Source organism: Contarinia nasturtii, unplaced genomic scaffold (assembly GCF_009176525.2).
Source record: "Contarinia nasturtii isolate CC-2019 unplaced genomic scaffold, AAFC_CNas_1.1 Cnas_scaffold_695, whole genome shotgun sequence".
Taxonomy (NCBI): domain Eukaryota; kingdom Metazoa; phylum Arthropoda; class Insecta; order Diptera; family Cecidomyiidae; genus Contarinia; species Contarinia nasturtii.
The window spans coordinates 6,160,138-6,175,284 of NW_022198046.1; the positions used below are offsets into that span (position 1 = coordinate 6,160,138).

At 33.2% G+C, this 15,147-nt stretch overlaps 3 protein-coding genes across 10 annotated transcripts; 1 reads left to right on the forward strand and 2 right to left on the reverse strand.

Moving 5' to 3' along the window:
- Positions 1-187: 187 nt before the first annotated feature.
- On the reverse strand, positions 188-10,611 carry LOC116340879 (outer dense fiber protein 3-like). 8 transcript variants are annotated; one of them, XM_031767609.1, is made up of 13 exons: positions 10,256-10,611; positions 4,695-4,868; positions 2,985-3,050; positions 2,815-2,913; positions 2,305-2,714; positions 2,126-2,219; positions 1,766-2,062; positions 1,603-1,707; positions 1,015-1,090; positions 831-943; positions 656-720; positions 544-572; positions 188-442 (listed from the first exon to the last, which is right to left on the reverse strand). In XM_031767609.1, exons 2-13 carry the CDS (start codon positions 4,798-4,800, stop codon positions 355-357), a joined length of 1,548 nt encoding a protein of 515 aa, XP_031623469.1. In that variant the 5' UTR covers positions 4,801-4,868; positions 10,256-10,611; the 3' UTR covers positions 188-354. The 8 variants fall into 8 exon arrangements, 4 of the variants coding, with proteins under 4 accessions (XP_031623469.1, XP_031623470.1, XP_031623471.1 ...); XM_031767610.1 differs by lacking the exons at positions 4,695-4,868; positions 10,256-10,611 and adding an exon at positions 3,192-3,551; XM_031767611.1 differs by lacking the exon at positions 656-720 and having other exon boundaries at positions 336-442.
- Positions 10,612-11,854: 1,243 nt separating this feature from the next.
- On the forward strand, positions 11,855-12,634 carry LOC116341295. The gene is made up of 2 exons (XM_031768261.1): positions 11,855-12,043; positions 12,102-12,634. The coding sequence occupies exons 1-2, from the start codon at positions 11,983-11,985 to the stop codon at positions 12,509-12,511; spliced, it is 471 nt and encodes a 156-aa protein (XP_031624121.1). The 5' UTR covers positions 11,855-11,982; the 3' UTR covers positions 12,512-12,634.
- A 1,296-nt stretch (positions 12,635-13,930) lies between these two features.
- LOC116341296 (inosine triphosphate pyrophosphatase) lies at positions 13,931-15,062 on the reverse strand. Its single transcript, XM_031768262.1, has 3 exons — positions 14,569-15,062; positions 14,186-14,397; positions 13,931-14,111 (listed from the first exon to the last, which is right to left on the reverse strand). The coding sequence occupies exons 1-3, from the start codon at positions 14,804-14,806 to the stop codon at positions 13,989-13,991; spliced, it is 573 nt and encodes a 190-aa protein (XP_031624122.1). The 5' UTR covers positions 14,807-15,062; the 3' UTR covers positions 13,931-13,988.
- Between the last annotated feature and the right edge of the window lie 85 nt (positions 15,063-15,147).

Here is a 15,147-nt window from a genome sequence, read left to right on the forward strand (position 1 = left end):
TGTAGAAATCAACGGATACATTGAGATAACAATAACAATTAAACAACTGACATTAAAATATAGCGCAATTTAGTAAAATGAGAAAAAATTGATCTGAAATGGCTTTTGACTGAAAAAAAGTGAACTGAATCACGTTGTGATCTATATCAGTGCCACTTCCGGGTTTATTCTTCAATAAAATAATCGGTTTTTTCTTTTGATAAACAACATTTTAATTAGTAATAAAAAGAAACATCAATTAATGTAAAAAAGAATGGCAAAAATTACAATTTTTCGATTTCGAATGTCCAAAGAAGAAGAGGAGGAGGAGGAAAAAATCATTGTTAAGGCTGTAACAACAGTTGGTTGTTTTGGTTAGTACTTTGCATTCTTTGCAATATTTTTTGATGATTTTTTCAAAGCCGTGAAATTTCCGAGATACTCCGAATGCCGTATGCCAAAACTAAAAGCAGGAAAAATAAAAAAAGTTACGCCCATTTGCCAAATAGTTTTCAAAGATGATTTCTGTTGAGAGAAATCTTGCACTTCAAACATGACACGTACCTAAAAGCAGGAACATGGGAAAGATTCACCTGTTTTGAGAAAAAATCAAAGAGGAAAACCATTAGATCCGATTTTTTTTTAATACGATTTCGATTAGTATTGTTATTGCGACCTTTTCCGGAAAAAAAGAACCAGGTCCTGGACCTCCGTTTTTTGAAGTTTTTGATATTCTTTGCCCTGATATATGAAAAATGTGTTAGAAAACGTACTCTATGCAATGCGAATAAATTTCATCGTTTCCGCTATTCTGAGATAATTTATATAGAAAATTAGAGCCAAAAAAGTACCCATTGAAAATTGTGGTGATTTATGCATAACGACTTCTGCAACAGGATCATAGCTCCCTGGCCCTGGGAAACGGATATGTTGCGGTTGAATTGTTTTTTGTCTACCTATTAAACTAGTATATTACATGCATTGTTATTATTTTAGTCGTTTTACAGCTTTAATTACTATTGTATAAAAAATTACGTGTATGCAGGCGCTGATCGTATATGTGCTTCTTTGCTAGACCCTAAAACTGTCGGTATGGTATATTCATTCGGAGCTTGATGGGAGATTTTTTTTTATTTTGTTAGTAAATAGAATTAGGCGCGTTTTTTCGAATAAAAAATAGGATCTCTTTCTCTAACTAAATATCATTTCCGTGGTGTTATGAGAAGTTTACCTGTGAAAATAATATACTCACAAATTTGTGTACTGTGATGAAATAGATGTATTGTGAAAAAAATAGCAAAGCATTGTGAAATCGCATTAAATTTATGCGATAATTGGGCGGCCACTAAATGTACGAAAAAAAAATGCAAATAAATATCCAAAAAAGCAATGAGAAAAATGTTTGTTTTTTTTGTACGATTTATACGTACTTTATCCAGCCTTTTGGTTGGATTATGACTGGCTTGGAATAAACATAAGTTGGCACATGATCTAGTGTGACTTTCTCTGGCGCGTACGCACAAGGCGCTAAAAACATGAAAATAAATGCATAGAATTTTGTGGAATGGGACAAATACAAGTGAATTATGATATGTATTTTTTATTCGGAAATAAGAGCGTTACCTGGCGTATCTGAATGTCGTTCCTTTAACACTTTCAATCCAAATGAAAATGCTGGCGAATATTTCAAATGAACGGCGGCCTTTTCCGGAGAATATGCTGATGGAGCTAAAGATGGAACAATGAGTTTATAAAAATCGGAGACTAATCACCCATTTATTCTTACCAGGTGTGTCACTTCTGATTTTCTGTTCTGGACGTGATCCAAAGCTGTAGGCAGTTTGATGGTCAAGATTGCACTTTTCAGGTTGGTAATGGTTTGGCGCAGGGGAATCGCTCTTAATTTTCTGTTCTGGACGTGATCCAAAGCTGTATGCAGCTTGATGGTCAAGATTACACTTTTCAGGTTGATAATGATTTGGCGCAGGAGAATCGCTCTTGATTTTTTGTTCTGGACGCAATCCAAAACTGTAGGCAGCGTGATGATCGATATTGCACTTCTCAGGCGAATATGCTGATGGAGCTAAAATATTTATGATTGATATTAAAATCCAACGTTTACTCTAACAATAAGAAATTCAATTACCCGGTGTTTGGCTCAATTTTTCTGGCTTTGGTCGTCCCGAGATCGAAAATGCCGGTTGATAATCAAGAAGTTTTATCGATTTCTCTGGATCATACTAAAATAAAGATGGACACAAATAATGATTACGTCCTGGGTTCATTTTAATTAAAAAAAATCAATTTTAGAAAAAAAGTATAAACCTGATTTGGGGCTGGTGCCGTGCTTTCAATTTTTTGTTGTGGCTTTATTCCAAAACTAAATCCATTTGAATCTTTCAATTGAGTAAACTTCTCAGGTGAATATGCACACGGAGCGGGTGTTAAGTCTGGTTTTTCAACTTTTCTTCTTCCTCGCATTGTGAACGATGGCGTACGGCTGAAATTATATTTTTCGGCAGCGTAGTGATTGGGAGCGGGAGTGTCACTTCTCACTTTTTGTTCTGGCCGTAAGCCAAAACTGTAGGCAGCTTGATGGTCAAGATTGCACTTCTCGGGTTGATAATGATTAGGAGCTGGTGAATCGCTCTTTATTTTCTTTTCTGGACGGGATCCGAAACTAAACGCAGCCGGCTGGTTTAAATTATGTTTCTCCGGTGAATAAGATCCAGGAGCTTAAGTTTGGTAACAATAGATTATTACATCATTGAAAAACTATTAATGTAACTGAATTATTGAATTGCCAATTACAATCAGTTGAAAGAAGAGATTTACCTGGTGTTTGATTCAATTTCTCATTATTATGCCTTCCGGCCATGGAGAAGGCCGGTTGATAATCCTGTTTATATTTCTCGGGCTCGTAAGATCCCGGTCCTATTTGTAGTTTAAGTTTTTAAGAAATTAGCAACTTATTTGATTAAATAAAAAAATTGAATTTGAAAGACCTGGTGTCGTGGATAAACGCTCAAGAACATTTCGATAACCCAAAGTATAAACTGGCTTCTTGGACGCTGAAAAAAATATTGAATGCCATTTAATGATGATAGTAAGAAAAATTGATATGAAATCATTTAAAATGACTAATTCCGATGTCAAAACATTATTTCGTCACCAAAAACCTGTCCCAAAAAAAAAGTCTAAGAGAATGTTACCCATTAATATTCACGCTTTCCTTCACAAATCAATACAATCCCCATCAATTGTTGCAAGTTGTATTTTTTTATGTAACCGCTCCTTCTATGCTTTGCTATAACGACAAAACTTGTTCGTAGAATGAATTGAGAGAATAGCATTCAATCTACAAAATCTCTTTTGGAATAAAATCGAATTCATGGCAATAATACCTACAATAAAGCTACTTCAATCGTGTTTACAAAAAGAATATTGCCTAAAATGCTCAATAATTATGCAATCATACGAAAAAAAGAAATACGAATCAAAAATTCATGTAGATCTACACAAAAGGTGAAAGAGATAGAGTGATTCGCAATTGTTCACTTCAAGTTGTGATTGAATTCAAATCATTATAAAAAATTGTGAGATTCAGCTCGAGAAAGAGATCCGATTTCCTTTGGGTTGAATATGTTACCTGGTTGGCGCGTTGGGTGATGATTTGGATTTGGATGACCAAACGTATAACCACGCTTTAGCTTTGATTTATCTATTCGATCGAGATCATAATCTCCCGGTGCGGGAGTTTCAAATATCTTTCGTTCAGGGGGTCGACTTCCCAAAGTCGATTCACGTACCGTTACTTTTCCTGCTATAATATTCCGAAACGAATGTATGCATGGGCAAAAGAGAGAAATCTACCGTAAAAAATGCTTTTCTTTTTGTTTCTCGACGCAAACCGATATTTGTCGTACCTTTAACACTTAAACCGGTTATATCATACGCGCTAGGTCCGGGACCATCTGTATCAAATCGCGAAATGTGTTTATGTTTTTGGCCAAATGAAAACGATGCGGCCGTTGGTTTTGAAGAAACTACAATTTTTTTGTAACCTACAATTAAATCAATTTTATGGACGATTAAAATTGCAGCAATTGTGTGGGACGTTCGATTCATAATTGTCATAAATTATGAATGCAAAACGTTAATCTTTTGTAAAAGCCAAAGTGTATGAATAGCGTGTTTATATGAATCACCATAAATGGCATAGAAAATAAAAATTGAAAACAGCCTACGACCGAATTAACTAACAAAAACTTCCTTACAAATTTGCAAAATACTTTTTTCCGGCGTAAATAAAAACATTCGATATATTTTCCAATTTGAAATTAAAAAGAAAACATACCTAATTGAATCAATGCCGATGAATGTCTTTCGATTAATCAAAGCACTAATAGTAAAATATACGAAACTAAATAATAACAGATTTGATGATGTCGTTTATAAAAATACTCATATTTCTACATGGATTTTGTGTGCACTATAAATCGCCCACTGGATTATAATCGCTGTGAATGCGCTGTCATTCATACAGACGGGTAGACATGATATTGAACTTTGTCAATAGCAAACATATTCAAATCATATTGGTAATCAAATAATGACCGTAAACTTGAAAAAGTTGCAATGCAAAGAATAACAAGTAATAATTGGGAGTGGCAAGCAATGTTTTGTTTAATGTGAAATTTCAATGAAAAACAAACCTAGAAGCGGCGGTAATTCAACGGAATTTGGCGCTGGTGATTTTAGTTCAGCAGCAATGGGTCCACGACGCGTAGTCGGAGTCCACGGTTGTTGTTTGACAGGCATTGTATTTCGATATCAGTATCAAAACGGTTGTTCGATTTATATGCGAATTGTGTCGATATGTTTGTACTCTGAAAAAGAAAAACAATCAAATATTTAAACAAAAGTCCAATTTAAACGAATCGTTTCATTCTATAAATTTGGCCTTGAATTTGGGTTTTCTTTGTTTAACTCATTTAGTCAATGATGCGACTAATTAAGTTTGTAATACGTATTATATATTTGGAATCATTTCATTCGAATCTATTGAATTCATTGCAATTTTGTGCTGTACAATTGGCGTGGGTTGCATCAAATTTTTCATTGTTTTCTTGGGTGTTCCCGAATTAAGACTATCACAACATTCGATCAATTTATAAGTTTTGCTAAATTTATAGTCATTTTTTGTTGTTTTCTTTGAAATTGGCCAAATGCTTTTAATTTATCAAAATAGAACGAAATAAGCATAAATAGCAAATTTTGCCACCATATGTTCCTTTCTGTCCATTTTCATTTTGGGTTTTTGATTTGCACATTTATTGGCGAAACTGAGATGATTTATGCCATGTTTCATTATTTACACGGCTTTTTATTTAATTTTATTGTCGATTGTAACATAAATCTCGTGTGTGCACAAAAAAGAAACGTGTGGCACGCATATTGTTACTGCATGACTTTCACGATTCATGTCCAAACATGGAGTGGTCTCATGAATTTTGACGTGATCGTGGTAACAATGGCTTCGGCTCGTTTTAACTCCATTTTTAAAATGAATTTATATGTTCGTTCGAAAAGTAAAAAGATTTTGAGTTCATACGAATAAAAATGCCAAATGGCCAGCAAAAACATGTGGGTTGATTGTTGTTGTTACAATTCTGTTTTCTTTTTTTCATTTCTTAGACAGGAAAGGATTTAAGTGGCTTTCTAACAATTTTCACTTCTATACGATTGACAGAAATGTTGAATTCACAAAATTGCACGTCTACCACCCTGCATGCATTTATTTTTTTTTTAAATCGAAATACGGCCAATGCCGGATACGTGTAATTTTGGCATTTTCTTTCATTTTCATTTCAAATGCTTTCATTTTGGAATTTCAAGTGTGCCTTCAAAAGTGTCGAAAGGACGAAAATGAATGTAAAAAATACAACCGGAAAAGTTGCAATTTAATGGCTGTTCTTGCTTTTTGCATGTTGAATTTTATTGGGTGATGGCATGAATTTTGGCATGTATTTGAATGCCAAGCTAAAACCTCCCGAAAAAAGTTTCAATTTCAATCATTTTTTTTTTCATCCTTTGACCGATTTTTTTTTGTTTTCATTTCATACAACTCATTTTCTCACATTCATCGGTTTACGTGTATAAAACAAAAGTCGTCAAGGTCTTGCAGTTTACTTTCGGGGAGAAAACAACGTAAAGATTTATAATGTTATGAATCAGTCAGACTGAATAATGCACATCACCATTCATGGCCACCACATCGCTTATATTCAATGTACAGCGCTTATAACGTTGAATCGCTCTATGTTTAGCGCAAGTTGATCACACACACACCATGTAAATATTATTACGTAAATGCGAATTTCCATTTATAGGCAATACAAATCGTTCGAAATGTCGTCGAGTTTGTAATTAACGACTGACTATTGAACCAGGTTTCAAAAGTTATATAGAGAAAAACAACGAACGCGTCTCATCAAACATCTGTTTTCAAAACACTTCAGTACATCAATAGTTTGTTCATGAATTGCGTGGCGATGAATCATGTTCATGTGGTTAAGTAAAAAATACCAAAAAAAAATCATATTCGAACATGGTACGTTTTGAGAAAAATGATTCAAATGCCGGAAATTTGCTTTTGTGGGATGATGTTTTCAAAAAATAAAAACATTTCGATTAACAACACACAATACGAATGAAAAACTGATTATCAGTTTTGGGTCAAGCATATATGCTTCATATTTATATGTATTATATAAAAATTCATTGACTTTTGCATCTCTTGTCACCTTTTTTTTTCCAGTTTCAATGGTCGTGTTTACGCTACCATATATGTAGCACCAGAAAAAAAGCGACCAACGTAAGAAGTACATTTAATTTCGGTGAACTGTATACATTTCTTAAAACGTTGCGACTGACGCCATAAATGGTTAAGTCGTTACTTTCGTGATATATCGTTGATGTTTTTGGCGCAAATATCTTGTGAGAGCATACAACATTCGATTCGATCTCTTTTATGTTGTAGTTTTTTTTGGTTAAAATCGCAGATGGTGTTAAATGATTTGTCTAATATTTTCCATTGGTTGTGGTTTTTATAATTGCATCGATTCGATTCTTTTTTCATCAACTAGTGCGTAGTCAATTCATGTGACTCAATTTGATGTCTAGGTTTGATTTGTGCGCAAATAACATGAAAATGTTTCGAAAACAAAAAACTTTGAAATCAACTTATTTATTCCAGAAGCTACAGTCTCATTTGAATCTAATCTCAATTGTAAATTGAATTGTAAATTGATATCAATGTCTCTTGCCAAACCCACAATAAATTTATAGTAGATCTCATTTCAACAATTGAATCGTTGAGAATGAAAAAAAAGTATGGGAAACAAAAATATAAGAATGAAACTTGGAAAAATGCTTCGATTGAAACGAACCAAAGAAAAAGTTTCGATTAAGAATGAATCATAAATTTTATGTCAAGATTAAAACGAATCAAAGAAAAAATCTAAATAGAAATGAATCCTAAAATATTTTGCAAATTGGACTGAAAAGAGAACCGTAAAAAAAGTTTCAATAAAAATGAGTCCCAAAATAATTTTCATTACACATTGAAATAAAATTCAAGTTCCGTTTTAATTGAAACTTTTTTTTTGGTTCGTTTCAATCGAAGCATTTTTTTAAGTTTCATTTTTATATTTTTGTTTCCCGTACTTTTTTTTCATTCTCAACGATTCAATTGATATGTACGGTGTTCATAAATCGTCTTTGTCATTCATGTGTGTGTTTTCATTTCGAATGTTTGTTTTAATTTAAAATGTGCAAAAAACCATCGACGTGAGCGATGATTGTGCTTCCAAAAAAATATCCATGAATTAAATTTAATTGTGCTAATATACAGGCACCGATTCTGATTTCATCTGCACATGAGAGAATAATTAATGAATCGAATAAACAAAACGAGAGTGTTCCAGTTGAATTATCTGAGAGTCCGTTTAAAACAACGATCGATGACATTGTTTTCAGACTTTGAGGTCAAAAGAATCGCTATATTCAATGAGTACATCAATTCAAAAACGTAATAAAATTGTCCCCTTTTCATGTACGGCCCATGAAATTTCACTTTGCGTTTAAATTTGTTGAGTACGTCTCTGATGAACTATTGATTTGAGTTGTCATTAATAAATCATAAAATCAATGCTGGCATTTGTGAACTTTGACAACAGACAACGTGTATCCAAATTACACATAAGACATTGGGTCGTTAGGTGGTTTGGGGTGGCATTCAGAATAACTCTCTGCACATACGAACAATTTCTTTCAAAGTTTTTTTTGTTGCTTTATTTTGGATTTCTTTAATCCATTTTTTGCTTCGAAAGTAACTGTCACTGCTTGGCACATCAAGCATATGAACGGAAGCACATAACAAGGTATTTTGATTTGGCTTATTGTCGTTGCTTTCGTGCTTTTTTTCGCAGAAAATTCTCGAAGACGCAATTGCTTTTGTTCGATTTCGTTCGAATTGACTGGAATTATATGTTCCCAATTTTATTTATTGCAATCATCATAATAATGAGGTGGGTGCACGGAAAATTTAAACAACGTGAATACATAAAATATAGGTCAACATTGTTGTTGTTACGTTGTTGTAAAAAAGGGAAAAAAGCATTTGAATTCGAGACCGACCTATCGACTATACATTGAACTGCGTTACTACACACACTCTCTGTGCGATTCTTTTCAATTCAATATCAAAATACAATAAATCGATACATAAATTAGAGAGCGCGGCGCTCTAAATTTCATAAAAATAAACAAAATATGATGACATTTATTTTAATTGCGGTCTTACTGTACTAATGCGCTGGGTAAAAAACGAACGAGAATGAGAGAACTGGTTCGTTTCACACGCGTAATTGAATTTATAGCGGCCGAAAGCTAATGGATGACATTGGTCTACATTGAAACGTTCAATGCACGCAATTCAATGAATTTCGACGAAGTAAAAGAAGAAAAAAAAAAACAATAAAAAATGTGCATGCTGCAAAATAAAAGGGGGAACAAATTTTCCATGCGGAATTTGTTAATTATATTTTTCATTCATTTTTATTGAAAGGAACTGCATTGCATGAGCTTGAAGAAAAAGGTTTTAACCTTAGCATAATAATTGTTTGTAAATCAACAAACGGTTTATTTGATGTTTTTAATCCGCATTTTTCTCTGATATTTTTTCTTTTTTCCTCCGATATTTGTCGATTTTTATCGGGTATTGGAGACATGAATTCACGAAGAGAAAAAAAATGAAGGAAATATGGAAAAATCGCCTCTTTGAAAGTTGGCCACATACATAATTTCCTAAAGTGATAACGAAAATGGCTTTATTTACAGATTATGAGTGATATTTAATGATTATTGAGTAATACCAATTATCCACACGTAGTTCCAACCCAAATGAAATCAATACCTTTCATAACTATGAATAAATCAAGCGCGACTGTGATTAAACGTATTTGCAGGCACGGAATTTATCATACCATTATAAATAATATTCGTTCGCAAGTTAACATTGTAATATTTGCGTGCGTGTTGAAAATGAGTTAAATTAGCTTGAGACGCTATACGGACGAATCTGATAAACAAAAATTTGCGTCAAAACAACGGAAACTTCATAAACATATGTGCAAACATTAAAATGTAAAACGGCACCGCAACTACTACATTATCCTTTCTTCAATGCACACAAATACACATTGACTGAAGCGTGTGCAGAATACGGTATATCATGGCATTTATCATAACTTCAAATTACACGATTGAAGAGTACGGAATAATGAAGAAAAATCGGTCTTGCTTTAAAGCAGGCCAAAGAATATTGTGAGTGCCAATAAATTATTTATTTTGAAGCTCTTTATGCTCTCGTTAGAATTGCTTGCATTAAATCATGGTTAAAAACCAATTTAAATTAATAAGCACAGTTTTTTTTTTGGAAAATCGAAAGACAGTCAATTTCAAAGAGTTTTAAAAAGCCGCGTATTCGTTGTTCTCATTGTCTTTCGCACTTATTCATTTTGACTTGACAGTGATCCTGATGACTTGCATATCACATAAATCAAGACAAATCATTTGATTAATATGAAGACGATAATTGTGTTCACAAACAGTTTTTTTTTTTTTGCTTTAAATAAATAAATTTTTAATCATAAAAGATATATCACTGTATCGAAAGTTAAAAGAGAATTTTTTTTTCAACTTTTGTTATTACCTCTTTTTGATGGTTGTATATTCAGTGATTGGATTTCAAAGATGATTATGTTTATTTCACTTTTTGTTTGATTTGTTCTCAGCGATTTTTTTTTGCAGTTGAAATTTAACTATCACAAAACAGTTTGTAATAAAATAGCTTAAAAATGTCGACAATGAATTTCTGATCAAAAAAGAGAACTCTTTTTATGGAACAAATTTTTTAATAAATCCAAGCAATAAAACAAAGTTTTGAAATCCTACACAATCGACAATTTTTTTTATATTGGTAAAGATTGTTTTCTTATTTATGGTTCGACTTGTGAATGTTGAGGAGAGTGAAAAACAGTATACGACTGTTCGCAACAACGGTTCGATACAAAATGAAACTGCTTGGAATAAAGTTAAGTAGTTTTTATACGCGACGCTGTGAATGTGGAGAGAGAGCGAATAAGCCCCATATAACAACAATGTGTGGTTTTGTTTAGCGCTGAACTGTTTTGGTATTCCATGTATTTATAGATAAATATTATGAATTTGATTCAATAGTTTGAATTGTTTGGATTGAACATATGATTTCATGTTGTGAACTCCCGCGTTTGTTTCAACTCATGCACGTTATTGGTTCTCCCCATTTTGTAAATGCAACGAGATAGAAAGTTCAACTCAAAAGTTTCAACTTCTTCGGCATATTTCTAATCGTTTGGATATAATTTGTTATATCTCAACTCCACCTATGCAAGAACTTCATGACGTTATTGATGTTCTTTCGACGGATTCAACCTACTCACGATGAGTCAATTTCAAGAATAAATACATTGACCTACCATATTCAAATGAATGTTAATAACACTTTTTATTCGTGCCTCGTATTTCTGTGACGAGATCGTTGACAATCATTCAACTTGTATTCTATTCCACAGTTCAATTCTAATTAAATTTCTAATATAAATAATATTTTTTTATAAAGAATAATTCTGTACATTTATATCTACCATACATATCTATCTTTAAGATGAATGAAAATGACAAAAAACAAATCAAAACATGAAAATGAAATAACAGATGAATCACACCGAAATAACATTCAATAGCACATACTTTTAATTGACTGCAGACGAATCAGGAATTCTCATTTGATAAGGATGTGCTGGAATACCATAATTCTGAGATTTGCTTATCTATTTAAGATTCAAAATTGATGGGTTGTTGAAAAAAGTACGAAAAATGTTCGAAAATGTGTTTGAGGGTTTATTTGATTTTTCGAAGAAAAAAACTTGTATACCGCCCAACTTGGCTTCTATTCCAAAGTTGACTGGCCGATTTTATTGGGTCAGAAAAGCAAATGCTTATTTGCATATTTTATTACTATTCTCAAAGCAAAATAAGATTTGAATTGAAAATGTTTATTGCGTTAATTTACTATATTACTAAATAATATACTATTCACCAATGCAATACGCTTTTATCACACTTGCACATTTACTTTGTTGTAAGTCATTCAGCATTATAAAAGTTGTTCGAGTTCATTTCACGCGTCAATTTTTTTTAAAGTTGATAGTGAGTTGCTAAATTTAGACTCATCTCTGGGTTTGAGTACATGTTTGATTTTTGGCTCAAAGCGTCAACTTGTATGTAAAATAACCCAGTTGCTTTGATAGATAGACTGCTGAATACACGGATGCCTTAACATTTGTAAAATAAATAGTTTCAATAAACATTTTAAAAGTAACGCATTTTTTGTATAAAATGAAGCCATCAGTTGCTATAACATTCACAATAATATTGGTTCTGGGCTGCCAATTGTTTGGTAAAAATTATTATTTTCATTTTTTTAATTATTATTTAAGAGCCAATGTATTTTGCAGAATGTGTACCTCTAAATAATCGTGGAAATCAGATGCGATCGACCACCAGACTCCCTACTACAACCATAAAACCAACTCCTACACAGTCAAGAGAATCACGTACGAATTGCATTGCGAATGTGGAAAGAGATTCAAGCGATCCACGACAAGCGATTGGAAAGCATCCAGTGTCTCGTTTATTCGAAATTCAGGCAAAAAATCATCAAGTAGCACCAGTATTCAAAGACATAGCTCAAAGAGGTGAACAGAACAAAGTCGAATTTCACATACAAGTGAGTGTGAATAATAAAAGTGCGTCAGCATGGGGCCACACAAAGAAAGATGCAAGACGTCGGGCAGCCATTGAACTATTAACACAAATGGGTCTACAAGTCGAGGCTGATGCCTCAAATACACTTAACAATTGCTAATGGCAAAAATGCTTACTCAAAAAAAGGAGACCCATCGATTAATGAGTTTTCAATCCATTTTTGTATTTATGAAAATCAATTGAATAATAAACAACACTTAAAATAACATATTATTATCGCAAAGATTGCATATTATTCTAAAGTTCACATTTTGGTTATCTCTGTTTGGTTGAAGCAAGTAGTGTGTGTTGAACACAGAAAAGAGAATTATTTATCAACGTAACGTCCGACTACGAACGTCACTTTTTCTCGCTAAAAATACTTCAGTTCGATTTTGACCGCGTAACACTGTAAACGTAGGAATGTTTCAAGCAAAGTTGGTGTGTTTTTTAATTAGTATTGTGGTTGTTGTTAGTGCAACACAAAATAATGTGAATGATGTCGGTGTAAAAAGATCGGCAATTTGTTTAATTCAACGCGTTGCTCAGCATAATCATATTAATATAACTTATACAAAATTGAATTTTGAACAAAGAAATGCTACAACGCATGTGGAGGCAAAATTACAATTGGGCACTGAACAGTACATATCGAATTCAACGTCATTTGTAAAGGCCAAAGAACGAGTTTCACAACAAGCATACGCCAAAACCAAATATACAAAACCCGAGATCGGTAATCGAACATGTTTGATTAATACGCCAACAGCGAAAAGTGATATCAGCCTTTTGGAAGAATATGCAGATGCAATTCACTCTTCAGTCAGCTATGAGGAAAAATCACCAAATAAGACGTGGATGTACGAAATATCGTTGAATGGACAAAGTGCAGCGGCTGCTGATGAAAAGAAAAAAGTAGCGAAGAAATTGGCTGCAACAAACCTAATAGAGAAGATTGGACGATCACAAATTATCGACACATTGACAGCGAAATTTAATAAAACCGAATATCATAACATGGAACCAACTATGCGCCTACGTAAAATTGTTCAAGTCAGTGATCTCACGGGCGATGGTGTTTATACAATATTGAGAGAACTATCTGAACGGAAGGCAGATCAAAATGTCAAAGTGTATATTGTGCAGGTAGAAGCAAAAGGCTTCATGACCACCGGTAAAGGATATACCTTCGAGGAAGCAAGAACAAATGCAGCTGCAGAATTATTGCGATTTTTTAAATTTGTTGTCGATTATCTGCCGAAGACAGGGAATTAAATCGTTTGCTTAATTTCATGTGATTTGATAAGGGATAATGAAAGTCTACTGTTTGTAAGAGAAATAATAAGCAGTTTAAGTGCACGTCATGGAACCATATCGATGTTACTTCATCGGAACGTCTCACTACAATTTCAACATTGAATATGTAATCTCGTTCCAATATTATGTTTCCTACAATTTTCGGTTTCTTAGTTTTAAGCTACAATACGTCAATGTGTAATATTACATTCAATTAATTAAATAAAAACATCAAATATTTTATTCACGTCGTGACTCGAATGTTTTATTTAATTGTGTGTCATGAATTTGATTCATACAATTTATGCGAAACCATTTGAATTCATGAAATGATTTTTCATTGCATCGACTGCTTTAAATCGATGAGAGATGCTATTTTTCGTTTCTTTTGGCAATTCAGCATAAGTCTTCTGGAATCCATTTGGCTGAAAGCACAATGAGAAAAAAACAGATGTGTATTAATCGATCAAGTGACGAACAATAGAATTTTCTCTCTTACCTGGAAACAAGGATCCCAACCAAAATCACGGGGTCCACGTGGGTCAACAATCTGACCCTCAGTCTTTCCTTGAAATAATAAAACTTCATCATTTTCACCGGAACTGTAAGCAAAGGTGCACACAGCCGTAGCGGATTTATCCTCGAAACCGGCCAACATTTTAAAAAGGCCGTCTGGTCCGACCTTTTCCAAAAACCATTTAATATATGGACCTAAACGTGAATGAATTTCGAATTAAATTCTCATCATTTTTCATAGATTTTTCCCATCACCTAACCTAATATCTGATTTATACGCATACTTGATTCATTGTTTCGATAACACTGTTCCATTCGATTTTCAATAAATCAATATTAAAACTAAAGTACATTTGGAATAAATACCTGGCAATCCACCGAGTGCATTGAAGCACAAGCTTGTGTCTTCAACTATAACCGGTCCTTGGACGTGTTTGGCAGCCTCTTGACACTTTTTAATGCTGATTTCATTCATTTCGCCCTGCCATTCCGGCAAATCAATCTTTTTTGACACCAATTCACGGGGAAATTCTTTGCCCAATATCGCAATAACCTCTTCAAGTTTTTTTACATTTCCTGTAATGAATGTGATTGGTTTCGACATGATGCAAGTTTTTTTTTTTTTGGTGATGCACAACTGAGACTTCAATTTAATAGACAAATTATTTGTATTACAAGCACTAATAGAGTGTAGTCACGATTAAATCTAAGTTTATCGGTTTTATAGAGAAATACTTATGTCGAAACCACGATGCGTTTGGTTTTCTTTTTAAGAAAGTTCTGATATAAAAACCACAATAAAATGTTGCGGTGTAAGTAAGTCGTCTGTTGTAGTAAGGTTCGCTTGTCTCAGACAAATGTTGACATTTCAAAGTTTGACAATCAACCGGCTTTTCATACATACAGTGTACCACATACAGTGTAAAACAGCTGCAGAAAAATATG